Source organism: Carcharodon carcharias, chromosome 8 (genome assembly GCF_017639515.1).
Source record: "Carcharodon carcharias isolate sCarCar2 chromosome 8, sCarCar2.pri, whole genome shotgun sequence".
Taxonomy (NCBI): Eukaryota; Metazoa; Chordata; class Chondrichthyes; order Lamniformes; family Lamnidae; genus Carcharodon; species Carcharodon carcharias.
Window position 1 is genome coordinate 18,387,124 of NC_054474.1, and position 19,705 is coordinate 18,406,828.

The following is a 19,705-nucleotide window of genomic DNA, read 5'->3' on the forward strand; positions in this document are numbered from 1 at the left end:
AACGCATTGGAGACAGTGCAGAAGAGGCTTACCAGAATGGTTCCAGGGATGATTCACTTCAGTTATGACGAAAGATTGGAGAAGTTGGGACTGTTTTCCTTGGAGAGGAGAAGGTTGAGAGGAGACTTGATTGAAGTTTTCAAAATCATGAGGAGTCTGGACAGAGTGGACAGGGAGAAACTGTTCCCACTTGTAAACGGATCGAGAAGCAGAGGGTACAGGTTTAAAGTGTTCTACAAAAGAAGTAAATGCAAAGTGAGAAAAAACATTTTCACACAGCGAGTAGTTCGGGTCTGGAATGCATGGCCTGGAAGTGTGGTGGAAGCAGGTTCAATTGACGCATTCAGGAGGGCATTGGATGATGTTGCAGGGTTAAAGGGAAAAGGCAGGAGATTGGCACTAAGTTAAGATGCTCAGAGAGCCAGTGCAGACATGATGGACTGAATTGCCTTCTTCTACACCATAACAATTCTGTGATTCTGGATCTGTTCCCCAGTCTGATCCCCCATTGGTCTAAAGTACCTGTTTTCTCAGTTGAACAGCACCAATGAGGGAGAATACCTCTAATATCAGAAAGGAAGTGTTGACGTGGGTGGCAATCAGGAAGTTGATTTGTGCTGAAGGGAGTGGCCAGTATTGCAGTGTCATAGATTTGCTCATCAGTGCAGGAGGATTAAGCACACACTGACTGTAAGTAACCTTTTGCTGTGGTATTACTTTCTTACATCATTTAGGATTGTTGCGCTTTAAGAAATTCAGAGAAATGTTAATAAAAGTTTCACATCTGCTCATTTTAAACCTTGTTTTCAAACTAAGGGCTAGGCCTGGAACCTGCCACACTGGGTCAACTGGCTGGAGTTACAGGAGAAATCAGTCTGCGGGATTAATGCAACTCTGAGGGAGCCACCCTGCCTGTCCATGGACAGTTTAACTGCCCCTGTGACCAAGAAACTTTCTCAGTCAAGTTGGGTAGAAGCTTTGATAATTTACAGGTTAGCTCAAAAAGAAAACAGCAGTTGCTTTCTGTGCTTTGATTAAGTGCCCAAAGTGTGGAGCCCAGTGTTGACAGAAGCAGTGGCAGAGAGATATGGTGCTCAGCTCACACTGGCTGTAACTAAGGATCAGAGCTAACCCCTCATACAACCCAAGCCCCAGCCCTGACCTCCAACGCCTGATTACAGGACATGACTCCATCCCCAGCCCCCAACACCAAGCCCCCGATCTCAGTTCCCATCTGAACTGTACTGGGAAGGATTGGTAGCATCTCACTAGGAGGGACAGTGAGGGAGCAGGCATATCTCACTGGGAGGTACTGGGAGTATTTCACTGGGATGGGCCTGGAGTATCCCACTGGGAGATACTGGGAGTATCCCACTGGAATGAGCCTGGAATACCCCACTGAGGCGGACAGGGAGGGAACAGGATTATCTCACTAGGAGGGACAGGGAGTATCTCAGTGGGAGGGATCAGCCGTATCTCATTGGGAGTGATCGGAGCTATCTCACTAGGCGGGACCAGGGAAAGAGCAGGAATGTCTCACTGGGAGGGACCAGGATTATTTCATGGGAGGGTTTGGGAGTATCTCACTGGAAGGTAGGGGAGGGAACAGCAGTCTCTCATTGGGAGTGATCAGGAGTATCTTACTGGGAGAGAGCGGGAGGGACTGGGAGTACGTCCATCGGAGAGACCAGAAATATCTCACTGGGAGGCACTGAGAGTACCACAATGGGAGGAAGCAGGAGCATCACTCCAGAGAGTTTGGGAAGGTGCAGGGATACCTCACTGGGAGACACTGGGAGCAATCCAGAGTATTTCAATAGAAGGGACCCAAAGATCTCATTGGAAGGGCAAATATGCAGGGAAATAAAGTGAAGGCCAGAGCAAAAACTGGCTAAAATTAAATAAGCAGCAGATTCAAAAGATATGAATGGGGACAATTCAAAGACCAGTAAGCCTTTAGTGTGTAAAAAATTATGCCCAACAGCAGATGAGAAATAACTAACAGCAGGGAGTTAACTTCAATAGATATAAAAACAAAAATACTGCGGATGCTGGAAATCCAAAACAAAAACAAAAACAGAATTACCTGGAAAAACTCAGCAGGTCTGGCAGCATTGGCGGAGAAGAAAAGAGTTGAAATATAAGCTTATATTTCAACTCTTTCTTGGACTCGAACTCAAGTTCTATCGAACGGTCATGAGGACTCTAAACGTCAACTCTTTTCTTCTCCGCCGATGCTGCCAGACCTGCTGAGTTTTTCCAGGTAATTCTGTTTTTGTTTTTGTTTGGGAGTTAACTTCAAGCCTGGAAAATCTGATTAAACCACAGATGAGACCGCAAGTCTTTTTATTTTATTCTTTCATGGGTGTGAATGTCACTGGCTAGCCCTGCATTTATTGCCCATCCCTAATTGCCCCTTGAGGAGGTGGTGGTGAGCTGCCTTCTTGAATCGCTGCAGTCCATGTAGTGTAGATACACTCACAGTGCTGTTAGGGAGGGAGTTCCAGGATTTTGACCCAGTAACAGTGAAGGAGCGGCAATATATTTCCAAGTGGTGAGTGGCTTGGAGGGGAACTTCCAGGCAGTGGTGCTCTCGTCTATCTGCTGCCCTTGTCCTTCTAGATGGTACTGGTTGCAGGTTTGGAAGGTTCTGTCGAACGAGCCTCGGTGAGTTGCTGAGATTGTTTGAGATTGAACAAGAAGGTTAGAATTGGATTGGCATTAGGAGGAGTGGCAACTGACAGCTCAATGTGCAAAGCCCATATTGCAGCCTGACATCCAATAGATCTTTAATGAAGGACCTGAGGGAGACAAAGAGAGGCATAATGTGTCACAAAGATTGGAGTTGTCACCTTGCCTCACCAGCTCTTATGGATTAATGTCAACATCAGGCCTTACTTCACTTCTAACTGAACATTCTTTCACAACTGAGTAAATGGTGAGGAAAAATGAGTTTCCGATGTTACAACACTGGCGGCAGACAGAAGCTGCCACAGAAAGGAAACAATTAATGACGCTGGACTCCATCCCACAGATTGCTGCCTTGGAGGGAGCTGAGAATGACTGGATTATAGGATTGGGAATATCTGGGTTGGGGGGAGCATAATAGTTGGGTTAGGAAGAATGGAGTATTACTAGATCAGAGAGGATGACGAGTGGTTGATTTAGAGGGAGCTGAGGGAATGGCAGATGTCTTTAAGATTATAAAAGGGATTGATAAATTGGACTTAGGGAAGATTTTTCCACTTGTGGGAGAGTCCATAACAAGGGGTCGTAAATATAAGACAGGCATTAGTGATTCAATAGCGAATTCAGGAGAAACATCTTTACCTGGACAGCAGTGAGAATGTGGAACTTGCTACCACAGGGTGTAGCTGTGGTGAGTAATATAGATACCTTTAAGAGGAAGCTAGGTAAACACATAAGAGAGAAAGGAATTGAAGGATATGCTGAGAAGATAAGAAAAAGAGCAGATGGAAGCAGACTTGTGTGGTCCATACCAGCATAGACCATTTGGGCTAAATGGCCTGTTTCTGCACTGAAAAATTCTATGAAATATAATTACCACAGCTCTCAAACACCTCATAGCCCCTCACATGCAATGAGTTTCGAGAAGTGTAACAATTATCGTTTGAGCCAGGTATATAGGCCAGGGTACGAGGAATCTCAGTGCTCACTTTGAATATTGCCATGAATGGTTAACACCTGGTTGATCAGGCAGAAACGATCTAGGAATGATGTGTTCTTTTATTACCCTTGGGATGTCAGTGTCACAGGCAAGGTTGGCATTTAATACCCGTCCCTAGTTATCCCTGAGAAGGTGGTGCTGGGCCTTCTCCTTGAACCAATGCAGTCTGTTTGGTGAAGGTACTTGCACAGTGTTGTTAGGGAGGGAGCCCTGGACTTTGAAGCAGAAGGAATGATTGGCATATGTCCAAGTCAGCCTGGGTAGAAACATAGAATGGTTACAGCACAGAAGAAGGCTATTCAGCTTGTCCTGTTGATGCTGGCTCTCTGCAAAAGCAAATCAGCTTAGTTCCACACCCCTGCCCTCTTGCTTTAGCCCTGCAAATATTTTCCCCTCACGTTCTTATCTAGTTCCCTTTTGAATGCCATGATTGAATCAGCTACCACCACACTCTCAGGCAGTTTGAGATAATAACTACTCGCTGAGTAAAAAGGTTCTTCCTCATGTTGCCTTTTGTCCTTTTGCTAATTACCTTAAATAGCTGGTTTTGGTTTTTGACCTTTCCGCCAACGGGGGCCGTTTCTCTTAGATCCCTCATGATTTTAATCACCAGTTAAAGCTCCCCTCATCCTAGTTCCTCTAAAGAGGACAATCCTGACTTCTCCAATTTATCCACATAACTGAAGTTCCTCATACCTGGAACCACTCTCGTAAATATTTTCTGCACCCTCTCTAAAGCCTTCACATCCTTCCTAAAGCGTGGTGACCAGAATTGGACACAATACTTCAGTTAAGGCCAAACCAGAGTTTTAGATTCATCATAACTTTCTTGCTTTTGTACCCTATGCCTCTATTTATAAAGTCTAGGATCCCGTATGACTTTTTAACCACTTTCTCAATCTGACTAGCCACCTTCAACGATTTGTGACATACACTCCCAGGTCCCTCTCTCCTGCAACCCCTTTAGAATTGTACCCTTTATTTAATATTACCTCTCCTAATTCTTCCTATCAAAATGTATCACTTCACACCGCTTTACATTAAATTTCATCTGCCGTGTGTCCGCTTATTCCACCAGTCTATTTATACCCTCTCACTATCGGCCTCACTGTTTACAATACATCGAGTTTTGTGTCATCTGCAAATTTTGAAATTGTGCCTTGTACATCCAAGCCTAGGGCATTAATATATATCAAGGAAAGCAATGGTCCTCACAATGACCCTTGGGGAACCTGGTACCTTCCTCCAATCCAAAAACAACTGTTCACCACTACCCTCCGTTTCCTGTTACTCAGCCAATTTTGTGTCCACTGCTGCCACCATCCTTTTTATTCCATGGGCTTCAGCTTTCCCGACTCTTTATTAGCTTCCTTTGGAAGTCCATATCTCCCACATCAACTGCATTACTCTCATCAAGCCTCTCCATTACCTCATCAAAAACCTCAATCAAGTAGTTAAACACAATTTGCCTTTAACAAATCTTTACTGGTTTTTCTTAATTAATTTCTTAGTTGTCCAAGTGATTGTTAATTTTGTATCGGATTATAAGCTTTCCCATCACCAAGGTTAAATTAACTGTCTGTCGTTGCTGGGTTTACCCTTACACCCTTGTTTGAACAGGCGTGTAACAATTTCAATTTTCCAGTCATATGGCATCGCTTTTATATCTCAGGAGGATTGGAAGATTATGGCCAGGACGTCTGCAATTTCTTCCCTTACTTCCCTTGCATTGTATCCAGCCCCAGTGACTTATCAACTTTAAGGACAGTCAGGTTTTATTAATTATTAGCCCATCCAGTAGCTCAACTGGCGTCTTCTTCCTTGGTAAAGACAGACGCAAAGTTCTCCTATTGTACATTTAGTGCTGGTTGGAGGAGAACTTAGAGGCCTGTGGTGTTCCCATATGTTTGTTGTTACTGTCCTTTATTGTGGTGAAGGCCATGGGTTTGAGAAGTGCTGTTGAAGAGTCCTTGGTGGGTTTCTGCAGTACATCTTGAAGATGTTACATGCTGCAGACACTACGTGCCACTGGTCTAGGGAGTGAATGTTTAAGGTGGTGGATGGGGTGCAGATCCAGTTTGCTGCTTGTTGTTGTAATTACTCCGAGCCAGACAAGTTTCTTGTAAAGGATGACACCTGTAAGGATACAGCATTGCTTCAGTACTGCCTTCCTGAAAGTGCACCGATTCCTCAGAACTGCCCCTGCTTCAGTGAAGTGTTCCCTCAGTACTGCATTAAACATGTTTAAGTTCTGGAGTGGGATTTGGATAGGCACATAGGTAATGCTGTTACCACTGGGCCAAGCTTTGCTATGTAACCCTGAGCCATTACTGACTGTCCTGTATTCTAGCTGTTTCTGAGAGAAGGATCTGCACAGACATAAGAACCAATTAAAGCCATTTGTGACTGTTTACTGTCTTTTGGACTTTGCCTAGATTGGTTTTGATAAGACGATGAGAAGTATTCCGTGGAACTGAATACCGTAAGCTTTGCAATGTCACTGGCAGGAAAAGTTGCCTTAATAACTGGAGCAGCTCAAGGGCTCGGTAAAGCTTTTGCAGAAATACTGCTGAAAAATGGTGCTAAGGTAACCTGAGGCGTTTTTCCCTCTTTATTAAACACCCGATGTTTACAAAGTGATAGCCTTTGTATGTGACTGTTGAGAGTTGACGTTTCGAGTCCTCATGACCTCAGCAGAACTGGGTGAATCCAAGGAGAGTGGTGAAATATAAGCTGGTTTAAGGTGGGGGGGTTGGGGGGTGTTGGGTGGGGGGAGAGAAGTGGAGGGGGGTGGTGTGGTTGTAGGGACAAGCAAGCAGTGATAGAAGCAGATGGTCCCTACAACCACACCAACCCCCTCCACTTCTCTCCCCCCACCCAACGCCCACCCCCCACCCCCCACCCCCCACCCCCCCCCACCTTAAAGCAGCTTACATTTCATCCCTCTCCTTGGATTCACCCAATTCTGCTGAAGGGTCATGAGGACTCAAAACATCCACTCTTTTCTTCTCTGCCGATGCTGCCAGACCTGCTGAGTTTTTCCAGGTATTTCTGTTTTTGTTTTGGATTTCCAGCATCCGCAGTTTTTTATTTTTAATCATGTATGTGACTGTTCTCTGTGGGTGAGACTGCCCTCTGCTGTTAACATTGGGTAACTACACCTCATGCACAATTTAAATGATCACACTTGATTCATGAGTATCAAACGTTCAGGTGACTAACACCTTTGCTCAATTTCCCCTCCCTTCTGAAATTCTGCATTTGCGAGGTATGACGCATCAACGCTGTCTATGTCCCCTCACAGTACTTCGCTCTTGAATGAGCTGGACAGCAAGGGCATCAAATAAAAACAATTAAAGACATCCTGAGGGGGCATCACCACATAGACAGCAAAGCTTTCACATTCAGAGTCATGTTTGATGATTCTTTTCCACTCCCTCGTACTTGAGGGAAAGCTTGAGGGAACAGATTTTTTTTATTCATTCATGGGATGAGGGCATTGTTGCCAAGGGCAGCATTTATTGCCCATTCTTAATTGCTTGTGAGAAGATGTTGATGAGACATCATGAATCTTTGCAGTCCGTCTGGCGCAGGTACACCAACAGTGCTGTTAGGAAGGGAGATAATGAAGGAACTGCAATATAGTTCTAAGTTAGGATTGTGTATGACTTGGGGGGGATCTTGTAGGTGGTGGTGTTCCCATACACCTTGTCTTTTTTGGCATTAGAGATCAAGGGTTTGAGCTGTGGTGTTGAAGACGATGAGGTGAGAGTGACTGGCCTTGACACCAAGGCAGCATTTGACCTAGTGTGTCTTCAAGGAGCCCTAGCAAAACTGAAGTCAATGGGAATCAGGGGGAAAAGTCTCCACTGCTTGGAGTCATACCTAGCACAAAGGAAGATGGTTGGGGTTGTTGGTGGTCAATCATCTCAGTTCCAGGACATCACCGCAGGAGTTCCTCATGGTGGTGTCCTAAGCCCAAACATCTTCAGCTGCTTCATCAATGATCTTCCTTCCAACAAAAGGTCAGAAGTGGGGGTGTTGGCTGATGATTGCACAATGATCAGCACCATTCGCGACTCCTCAGCTGCTGTAGCAGTCCGTATCCTAATGCAGCAAGACCTGGACAATGTCCAGGTTTGGGCTGACAAGTGGCAAGTATGGTTCACACCACACAAGTGCCAGGCAATGACCATCTCCAACAAGAGAGAATCTAACTAGCACCCCTTGACATTCAATGGCATTACCATCGCTCAACATCCTGGGGGTTACCATTGACCAGAAACTGAACTGGGCTAGCCATATAAATATTGTGGCTACAAGACCAGATTGGAGGCTAGGAATTCTGAGGCAAGTAACTCACATCTTGACTCCCCAAGGCCTGTCTGCCAGCTACAAGGCAAAATCAGGAGTGTGATGGAATACTCTCCACTTGCCTGGAAGCTTGGCACCATCCAGGACAAAGCAGCCCACTTGATTGGCACCCCCTCCACCCCCTCTATAAACGTTCACTCCATCCACCACCAAGGTACAGTGGCAGCAGTGTGTACAATCTACAAGATGCACTGCAGGAACTCACCAAGCCTCCTTATACAGCACCTTCCAAGCCCACGATGACAACCATCTAGAAGGACAAGGGCAACAGACACATGGAAACGCCACCACTGGGACGTTCCCCTCCAAGCCACTCCCATCCTAATGTGGAAATATATTGCCATTCCTTCACTGTCACTGGGTCAAATTCCTGGAACTCTCTCTCTAACAGCACTGTGGATGTACCTACACCACATGGACTGCAGCGGCTCATGAAGGCAGCTCACCACCACCTTCTCAAGGGCATTTAGGGATGGGCAATAAATGCTGGCCTACTCAGAGACGCCCACATCCCATGAACGAATAAAATAAAACTAGCTCTGTAACATCATTGATTGACCATTAATTTGGATAATAAGTCTGACCAGGGTGTAGAGGAGCAAAGTAAACTGGGGTACTGATAGACAAATCACTAAAAGTAGCCACCCTGATTAATAAGACCACATAAAAGCAAATAATCCACTGGGATTCATTTCCAGAGGGAAAGAATTGAAAAGCAGAGAAGTCATGTTAAACTTGTATAGATCCCACGTGGGGTACCGCAAACAGTTCTGCTTTCCATTTTATAAGAAGGATACAGAGGCACTGGAGAAGGTGCAAAAAAGATTCACATAAATGACACCAAAAGGTTATCACAATCAGGATGGATTAAAACAGCTGGAGCTCTTCTCTCTAGAAAAGAGAAAGCTGAGGGGTGTCTGCTAGAGGCCTTTTAGATTATGCAAAGCTTCATAAGAACATTAAAAAAAAGATGGAATAGACAATATGGCCCCTTGAGCCTGCTCCCCCAGTCAGTACAACCATGGTTGCTCTTCTGCCCCAACTCCATTTTCTTGCCCACGCCCCGTATCACTTGATTCCCGGGGTAGTTGTGGAGAAGCGTTTTTCACTTGGGAAGGAGACCAGAACTAGGGGTCCTAAATGTATGAAAATCTTTAACAACTATAATAGGGACTTCAGGGAAAGCCTTTACCAAGAGAGTGGTGAGAATTTGAATCTTGCTACTACATGGAGTGGTTGAGGGGAATATTATGGATACTTTAAGGGGAATGTAGATAAACATACGAGAGAGAAAGGATAAGGATATGAATAGTTGCTTGGTAATATAGAACCTGAGTATTGCTCAAAAAAGAGAGATACTTTTGAAGCTTTTCATCTTCCACTCATCAGGACAGATTTGCAAGAATACCAAATCTCAAAGGGAACAGCAATTTATACTGCATGAGAAAAGGGGTCCGAATGGTTGACAAGTGGATTCTGATTGGCAACGCCTCTGCCAAACAGAGCAAAAGATGAAAAGCTTCAACAGTATGCCTCTTTTTTCAGCAAAAGAAAAGGATATGTTGATTGGGGTGAGATGAAAATGGGTGGGAGGAGGCTCATGTGCTTCATAAATGCTAACACCCTGTTTGTCAAACACCCTGTTTCTGTGCTGTAAACTAATGTAACACTGTGTAGCTAACACCGTCACACATTGATTAACCATTAACTAACGATGTAACACCACTGACTAACAATTAACTGACCCTGAAGAACCATTAACTGGGCATTAACTAACTCCACAACACCATTGATCAATTCTCTCTCTGACTTAAGAGTTAACAGGATTTTGATTGCCTCTTTCAGGTCAGCCTTTTAGACATTAACATTGCAGCTGGCCTTGAGTTGAAGTCTACATTTGATAAGGTCTATGGTGCTCCGCAAACCATGTTCACCCCTTGTGATGTGACATCTGATGACCAACTGAAAGGTACGGGCAGGATTCATCATTAAGCCAGATTGTTCCCATGAAATCCAAAGTGGTCCCACTAGCAGAGTGTGTCAGGAAGACATGGACAAAATTCAATCTTACAGATGATTGTAACCCTGCTCGGCCAATGCAAACCAAATGGAATAAGGGCAGTTTGAATTCCCTAGAACTTTCCACCCTGCCAAGGATCAGCCCTCTTCCCGTAACTTCCAATGATAATTTGTTCTTCTCAGCAGGCGGGAGCACTGTTCACCTGAAACTGCAGGACCCTTTAAATAGGCAGATTGGGCTCTGATCATGCTATTTAACCAGTGGTGGCGCATGGGCTGTTTCCATTTTCCCATACCTCACGGAAAGAGGCACTCACCCTTTGCGCTGGGGTTGTCTTGTCTTTCTGTTATGGCACAGCTGATGGTAAATGCTGAGCTGCCCAAATCCCAAAGGGAAACTTGAAACAATTGCCACAACTCTTTTGCAATTTATATAAATTTTGAGATGCATGCCTTGAATTGAGTAGTAATAAGACCACCGAGTCTTATAGGTTTCTTACAAAACTAAATTAAACTTTTATTAATAGAAGAAATAATTTTAAGCACACACATAGATCTACAAATTACCACCATGATAACTTCTAAATCCCCTCGATAACCTAACTCACAGTTACACTTTAGTTAATGCAACAGCAAGACACGTAGACTTTAAAAGACCAGTGTTATGACCAATGCTGTTGATAAAGTGGAGTTATTTAAAAATCCCAGAGGGAAACTTTAAACAACTGTCAGAACCTATAATACTAAGCGTTATGTTTGAGATGCAACTCTAAATTCAGGAACAGGCCACTAGTTCTCGAGAGGTTTTTTTTATTAAATTAGATGAAACATTTTATTAAGTTACAACACATTAAACACAGATACATGGCTACAAAGTACTACTATCATAACTTTTAACAAATTCGCAAACTAATCTCCATTAAGGCAACAGCAACCCATAGGCATAACCAAACACCAAGCAAAGCATTTTCACTGTACGAATTCAAAATGAGGTTCTTTTCACTTTGGTTCCTGTGGAAACAGTTGGAGGCTTACAGCTGCTGTTGATCTCACATTGCCTCTGTCCCGCACACACAAACCTGCTGACATTATACCTAGCACCGCTCACTGAATGTAAATTCTCATTGTATCACCAGCCTCTTTGAACTCAACCTTTTAACAATCAAACCCCATTCACAGTACAAATTTTATTAGTAATATAAACATATTGCTTGGTATCTGCTAGCTAGGTGTAGTTTTCATCTCACTTCTTGAATGGTCTATTCAAAAAATGCGAATGCACTCTACCTCTCATACATATCAAAACTAGTACACATCAAAGCACCCAGACTTGCTGGCATTAATCCATTTAAGACACAACCACAGACTAAACCTCTATTTTAAAAGAAAAATACTATATACATTAATAGCTTCATGACACCCAGGCAAAGAAACACGATACCCTGAACAATACAATTCAAAGTGAGTTTTCTTAACTTCAGTTCTTGTGGACAGCAGCTTGAGGCTTAGAGGCTGGTGATTTTTCACACTTGTTTTAGATCTTAGAATGCCTATATAGCCTTCTCTCCTTTATACATTCTTTCCCCTTTGAATGCAAATTCCCATTGTTTCACTATATTTTTGGACTTTACCTCTAATAATAAAAATCTCTCATAGTACCAACTTTATCAAAAATCTTTGGGAAAAATAAACATACTGTTTCTTAACTTCTCCTGGCTAGGGAAACATTTCATCCCTCCTTTGAATTCAAGCTAATCTGGTTTAATTAAAAATGTGAATGTTCCTTTTACTTCTTACATTCTAAAATTTACCCCATGTTTGCCTTTTTAACATTTCAAACCTAGCTTATCATCTGATACATCAAAGTCTTCAGGCCAGCTGCATTTAATTCAATTAAAAGTCATACACACACACAGAGACATAGATACAGACCCCATTGTTACTCTACTTTACAATAAACTTCAATAACATCATGAAACTTATTATATCTTCCCAACACCCCCTCCATATTAAAAAATGAACCATCGTAATTTAAAAAGACAGCCTCATTTTCTGAACCCAACTTACATTACCTCCTATACTTATTACACTAATACATTACCTGATGCATACATTAAGCTAACGCTACATATATGAATCGTTGGTATTAACAGAAATCATTCCAGTCCATTGCCAGGTTTTCAAATGTCCAATTTTCCTTTTTAAGCTTCAAACTCTTGACAATGCATCTGCAATCAGATTTTCTTGCACCATCACATGTATAACCTGTGGATTAAATGGTTGCAGTCATAAACTCCACCTGAATATCCTTGCACTCAAAATTTGTCCAGAAACTTTAAAGGATTGCGGTCTGTATAAACAGTTGTTTCTGATGAATAATTTGCAACATAAACTTCAAAATGCTGCAACACTAACACCAAACCCAAAGTCTCCTTTTTGATCATTGAATATCTTCTCTGCTGTACATTAAACTTGGGTGAAAAAGACCCTGTCGATTTTTCAATTCCAGTGTCGCCCTCCTGTAACAGCATAGCTCTAATGCCTACCTCGCTTGCGTCAATGGCCAACTTAAATTGCTTGGCATAATTGGGTACTGCCAAAACTGGTGTCATAGTTAAAACAGTTTTCAATCTGTCAAATGCCTTTTGACACTCCAGTGTCCATTGAAACTCCTTGTTCTTTTTTAATAGGTCAGTCAGTGGAACAGTCGCTCGGCTAAAATTTAATACAAATTTCTGGTAAAACCCACCTCATGCCCAGAAATCTCCAAGCTTCTCATTTCATTGTAGGCACTGGGAAAGCCACAATAACTTTGACGTTCACATCTCTCAAAGCCATATAAATGGTATGGCCTAGATATGTAACCTGCGCTTTTGGTAAATTCACTTTCTGCCAAGTTCACCACCAAATTAGCTTCTTGTAATCAAGTAAATAATTCAAGTAAATAATTCGAGTAAATAATCAAGTAAATAATTCTTCCAGATGTTGTAAATGCTCCCCCCACACCTGACTGAAAACTAGCACGTCGTCAATATACACAGTACAATTGCTCAGACCTGCAATTACTTTGTTTGTTGCAGGTGCATTTTTCATACCAAATGGCATGACTTTAAACTTATATAGTCCATTGCCGATATCTCCTTTGCTCCCTCCAATAACGGTACTTGCCAATATCCTTTTAGTAAGTCAATCTTTGTGATAAATTTTGTCCCACTTTCTCAATATAATATTCCAACCGTGGTATAGGATATGAATCCGCTTTTGTCACTGCATTCACCTTTCAATAGTCCACACCCAGTCTTTGTTTTCCACCTGATTTCGGTACCAGCACAACAGGTGAACTCCAGTTACTGCAACTAGACTTAATGACATCATTTTGAAGCATGAATTCAATTTCTTTCTGTACTTGTGATAACTTATTTAATCTATAAGGATGTTGCCTTAACGAAGATGAAACTTTTACACACACATTATGCACAGCTAAATTTGTCCTCCCCAACTTATTTCCACAAATATCTTTGTGTGACTGCAATAGCTTCTCCAAATCACTTTGACACTTGTCTGGAAGGTAATTCAATATTACATTTAAATTTTCAAATACTCCCTCTTTGTCCAATTTGATTAGAGGAAAATCAATTTCAGAATCCTGCATTTCTACTTCTTTCTCATTATCTACCGCAACTAACATGTCCTTTTGGTCTTCTTCCCTGTCAAAATACTTTATAAGCATGTTTACATGACACACCCTCTGCTTCTTTCTTCTATCTGGAGTATTTATTAAATAATTCACTTCATTCAGCTTCTTTTCACAAAGGCCAACTAAACCTTGCCTTTAACGAGTCACCCAGTATTGGTAACAGAACTAACACTTTCTCCCCAGCAGCAAAACTATGAGCTATAGCTTTCCTGTCTGCCTTCACTTCCATCACTTGCTGTGATATCTTTAACTGTTCCCTAGCCAACTCACATGCTCTATCCAATCTTTCTCTGAAATTTGATACATAATCCAGGAGAGTAGTTTCTGAATTTTGTTCCAACAATTTCTCATGAATCAATTTCAGTGGTCCCCTTACCTCATGACCACAAACTAGTTCAAAAGTACTAAAACCATTTGATGCATTAGGAGAGTCTCTAATAGCAAATGACAAGAATGGAATGCCCCTATTCCAATACTGTGGATAGTCCTGACTATATGCTTTCATCATAGTTTTAAGAATTTGATGCCATCTTTCCAAAGCCCCTTGTAACTCAGGATGATAAGCTGTTGACTTAAATTGTTTTATCCCCAAACTGTTCATTTCTTCCTTAAACAACTGTGACATGAAAATTGAACCCAGATCTGATTGTATTTCCTTAGGTAAACCATAGCTTGTAAAATATTTAGTTAACTCTTCCACAATTTTCCTTGTTGTAATATTTTGCAAAGATATTGCTTCAGGAAACTTGGGAGACCCACCCATTATTGTCAGTAAGTACTGATTTCCACTTTTTGTCTTAGGGAAGGTTCCTACACAATCAATCTAACCCTAGTAAAAGGTTCTTCAAATGCTGGAATGGGAATTAAAGGTGCTGGCTTAATCACTGCCTGTGGTTTCCCTATCATCTTACATGTATGACATGTTCTACAGAATTTGACTACAGCACTATGCAATCCAGACCAATAAAATGTTTTTGTATTTTTGCCTGTGTTTTTCTAATTCCTAAATGTCCCCCCTCCCCCACCCCTTGGAATTTCATGAGCGATCCTCAGAATCTCATTTCCATATCCAAATGGCATTACAATCTGATGCACCTCCCTCCAGCTTTCATTTGCTGAAGCATGATAAGGCCTCCATTTTCTCATTAAAACATTACCCTTAAGGTAATAACATTCTGGAATACATTTTGCCTCTGTTTCTGAGTAAGCTGTTTTATTTGCGAATCCTTTTTCTGTAACTCCGCTAAATGTCTTCAGTTGAACACCTCAGTTGCATCTTCTTCCAGTCTTTCTTCCTGAATAACCTTATCAAACACAGTGCCAACTAAATGGATTTCCACACCTTCTCTTTGCCTTTGAATTTCCTGTTCTTCTTGTTTCAAGCTATAAGCCTGTGATCTCATTATCACACAATCTAGAAACAATCCAGGATGCCCTCTCTGCAACACTTCTGTTGAAAACACTTCTCCAATGACCATAGGCAACACTCACATCTGTGATCCAGCTATATTAGTACCCACAATAAATTGAACCCCTGCAATGGGCAATTTTTCCACTACTCCAACAATCACATCACCTGTTTTCCACTTACTATTTAAATTTACCTTCCACAATGGAATAGGTTTAGCATCTCCAAGAACCCCACTTATTATCATCTGCTCCTGCAATACCCACTGTGAACAACAAGTGTCACTATCCCGCAACATTAAGGATTGACTAGGCCCTGTGTCTCTTAAAATGTTAACATCTTTACCTAATCCACCCTGTACACATGGAAACACTTTCCTTTCACACAGAAAATCTTTAAGCATTTCTGCAATCTGCTCCTCAGGATTCTCTTGGGTAAATTGTGAACACATTCCCACTTCTTTACTTTTCACTGATTCTTCCTGTTTTATCTGTACGCAAACCACTCGTTTTTCCTGTGCCTGAACCTCAGAACCCACGGTACTTTTACTTCCTGAACTTTTTTGCACCCTAATAATCCCAACAGATTTTTCCTGCTATTTCCAACACACTGACTTCATGTGTCCAACTTTATTACAATGAAATCACCTCAATTTTTGACTGTCACTTCTCCCCTCAGCACCTTCCTTTTTATTCTGAGAAAAAAACTTGCTGCGAATTTCCACCTACTTCTTTTCTTCCCTGACTACCCATCTTCCTTTCACCTTCCCACTTTCTACCCTTTTCTGATTTAAGAGTGACAAAAAAGGTTTAGCTCTATGAACTAATGCATAATCATCAGCTATCTCTGCTGCTTGTCTTGCTGTTAGAACCCTCTGTTCCTCCACATGAGTTCTCACTACCAAAAGAATTGAATCTTTAAATTCTTCCAAAAGAATTACTTCCCTAAGAGCTGCATATGTCGCCTCTACCTTTAATGGTCGTATCCAGAACCACAGAATCACAGAATCTTAACGGCGCAGAAGGAGGCCATTCGGCCCATCATGTTTGCACCAGCTCTCCAAATGAGCATTATGACCTAGTGCCATTGCCCTGCCTTTTCCCTGTACCCTTGCACATTGTTTCTATTCAAATAATCATCAAATGTCCTGTGGAATGCCCCGATTGAACCTGCCTCCACCACACTTCCAGGCAGTGCATTCCAGACCTAAACCACTCATTGTGTGAAAACATTTTTTCTCACGTCACATTTGCTACTTTTGAAAATCACTTTAAATCTGTGCCCTCTCGTTCTTGATCCTTTTACGAGTGGGAACATCTTCTCCCTGTCTACTCTGTCTGGCCCCCTCATGACTTTGAACATTTCTATCAAATCTCCTCTCAGCCTTCTTCTCTCCAAGGAGAACAGTCCCAACCTCTCTAATCTATCCTCGTAGCTCAAGTTTGCATCCCTGAGACCATTCTTGTAAACATCTTCTGCACTCTCTCCAATATGTTCACATCCTTCCTACAATATGGTGCCCAGAATTGTACACAATATTCCAGCTGAGGTCTAATAAGTGTCTTATATATAAATTCAGCATAACCTCCCTGCTCTTGTACTCTATGCCCCTATTAATAATGCCCAGGATACTATGGGCAGAATATTGCCATCGGTGTGCGTGGGCGGGCCCGACACACTGATGAGTAAAATGATATGCGATGATGGGCGGGCGTGCATCCCAATGTCGTCACTTGTCATTTTGATATTGTGTTCGGTGGGTGCATGTGGAGATGGCTGCGTATCTGCTGAACTGTCAACGGCCTATTAAGGCCATTAAAAAAGTAATTAAACTTGTTAAGAACCCTGCCCGTCCAACCTTAAGGTTGGCTGGGTTGGTGGGGGGGGTTGGGGTGGGGGGCAGGCGAAGAGCCCAAGCAGCCTTTGCGTCTTTCAGGAAACCTCATCTACAGGCGGGATGAGGTTTCCTGAAGGTTTTACAAAATAATTAAATAATTTTTCCAAACTTCACAAACGTGTCCCAGCTCATGTAATACTGTCACATGAGGGGACATGTTTAAATAAACTTTTACTTGATTTATTAAAAACTTTTATAATTCATTCAATTTCCCTGAGGCAGCTCCGTGCTTCAGGTAGATTGCAGCGCTTGTGAAAGAGCGCATGCCCCAAATCTCCCTCCTCCCCGCGCCTGCATAGTTAGCGCTGAGGAATCTTAATTGGCCCACCCACGTAAAATGGTGGTGCGCACCTGATTGCGGGCGGCGATCGGCTCTGCGCCTGCCCACACCCGCTCCCGCCCAGCCTGTCGGCCGTAGGGAAAATTCTCCCCTATATGCTTTATTAACTGCTCTCTCCACCTGTCCTGCCACCTTCAATGATCTGTGCACATATACACCGAAGTCGTTCTGCTCCTGCACCCACTTCAAAATTTCACCCCTTATTTAATATTGTCTGTCCATGTTCTTCCCTAGCAAAATGCATCACCTCACAATTCTCCGCATTGAACTTCATCTGCCACCTATCTGCCCACTCCACCAACTTGTCTGTATCCTCTTGAAGTTCCACACTGTCCTCCATGCAGTTCATAACACTCTCCAGCTTTGTATCATCTGCATACTTTGAAATTGTCCCCTGCACACCAAGATCTAGATCATTAATATATATCTGGAAAAGCAAGGGTCCCAATACTGAACCCTGGGGAATTCCGTTACAAACCTTCCTCGAGCCCGAAAAATATCCATTGACCATTACCCTCTGCTTCCTGTTTTTCAGACAATTTTGCATCTGTGTTGATCCTGTCCCTTTTATTCCATGAGAAATAGCTTTTCTCACAAGTCGGTTGTGTGGCACTGTGTCAAATGCCTTTTCAAAGTCCATATACACCACATCAACAGCATTACCCTCATCAGCCTTTTCTGTTACCTCTTCAAAAAACTCCAGCAAGTTGGTTAAACATGATTTCTCCTTCAGAAATCCATGCTGGCTCTTTCTTATGAACCCATATTTTTCCATGTGTCTACTAATTCTATCCCGAATAATTGTTTCTAGAATTTTGCCCATTACTGAAGTTAAACTGACTGGTCTGTAATTGCTGGGCTTATCTTGAAACCTTTTTTGAACAAGAGTGTAATGTTTGCAATTCTCCAGTCGTCTGGCGCCTCCTCCGAGTTTACGGAAGTCTGAAAGATTAAGGCCAATGCCCCTGCAATTTCTACTCTCACTTCCTTCAACATCCTTGGGTGCATCTCATCCAGTCCCAGTGCCTTGTCAACTTTAAGTACCAACAGTCTATTCAACACTTCCTCCTTATCAATTTTGAACCCTTCTAGTGACAGAGTTTCCTCATCTGTCACCATGTCCCGGGTAGAATCTACCTCCTTGGTAAAGACGGATGCAAAGTATTCATTTACTACCTCAGCCATGGCCTCTTGGACCATGTGTAAATTCACTTCTAGGTCCCTAATCAGCCCTACTCCTCCTTTTATCACCCTTTTACTATTTATATGCCTATAGAAGACTTTGGCAATTCCCCTTTATGATGGTTGACAGTCTTTTCTCATAATCCCTCTTCAGTTCTCTAATATAGTTTTTTTTACCTCCCTCTGAACCTTCTGCATTCCTCTTGGTTCTCAATTGTATTTTCTACCTGACACCTGTCATAAGTGCACTTTTTCTTCTTTATCTTAATTTCTTTTTCTCCTTTTCCATCCAGGGAGCTCTAGATTTGTTTGTCCTATCTTTTCCTTTCGATGGAATATGCCTTGACTGTGCCTGAACTTATTCTTTTTTGAAGGTAGCCCATTGTTCAGCTACAGTTTTTCCTGCCAATCTTTCATTCCAGTCTATCTGGCCCAGCTCCATTCTTGCCCCATCGAAGTTGGCTCTCGTCCAGTTAATTATTTTTACTCTGGTTTGCCTATTGTCCTTTACTATCATCATCCTAAAATGTACAATATAATGATCACTGTCTCCTAAGTGTCCCCCCACTGACACTTGATCTACATGGCTCACCTCATTTCCAAGAACCAGGTCCAACAGTGCGTGTTTTCTTGTTGGATTGGACACATAGTCACCTGAACACAATCTAGGAACTTTTGCCCCTCTCCACCCTTTACACTACCACAGTCCCAGTCTACACTCAGGTAATTAAAGACCCCCATTATAACTACTCTATAATGCCTGCATCTCTCTCTAATTTCCCTGCAGATTTGTTTTTCTATGTCCTTTTTACTATTTGGTGGCCTATACACTGCACTGAGCAATATAATTGCACCCTTTTTGTTTCTTAGCTCTAGCCAAATTGATACTGCCCTTGAACTCTCTGGGACATCCTCTTTCTCCAGAACTGCAACACTCTCCTTAACCAATACCACCACCCCTCCTCCTTTCCTTTCTTTCCTATCTCTTCTGAACATCCTGTACCTGGGAATATTTAAACCCAGTTCTGCCCTTCCTTGAGCCAGGTCTCTGTCACTGCCACATCATATTTCCACATGGCAGTCTGCGCCTGTACGATCCC

The 19,705-nt window shown here is 42.4% G+C and overlaps 1 protein-coding gene across 3 annotated transcripts in view; it reads left to right on the forward strand.

Annotated features, from left to right (window-relative positions):
* Positions 1-618: 618 nt before the first annotated feature.
* Positions 619-19,705, forward strand: part of LOC121280921 (15-hydroxyprostaglandin dehydrogenase [NAD(+)]-like) — a 31,876-nt gene continuing 12,789 nt past the window's right edge. For all 3 annotated transcript variants that reach the window (XR_005943765.1, XM_041193341.1, XM_041193342.1), the window contains exons 1-3: positions 619-690; positions 6,124-6,275; positions 9,908-10,031. Coding sequence is in view for 2 of the 3 variants with exons in the window: in XM_041193341.1 (XP_041049275.1) it covers positions 6,183-6,275; positions 9,908-10,031 (217 nt within the window). In the remaining variant the exon portion in view is untranslated. The remainder of the gene's footprint in view (positions 691-6,123; positions 6,276-9,907; positions 10,032-19,705) is intronic.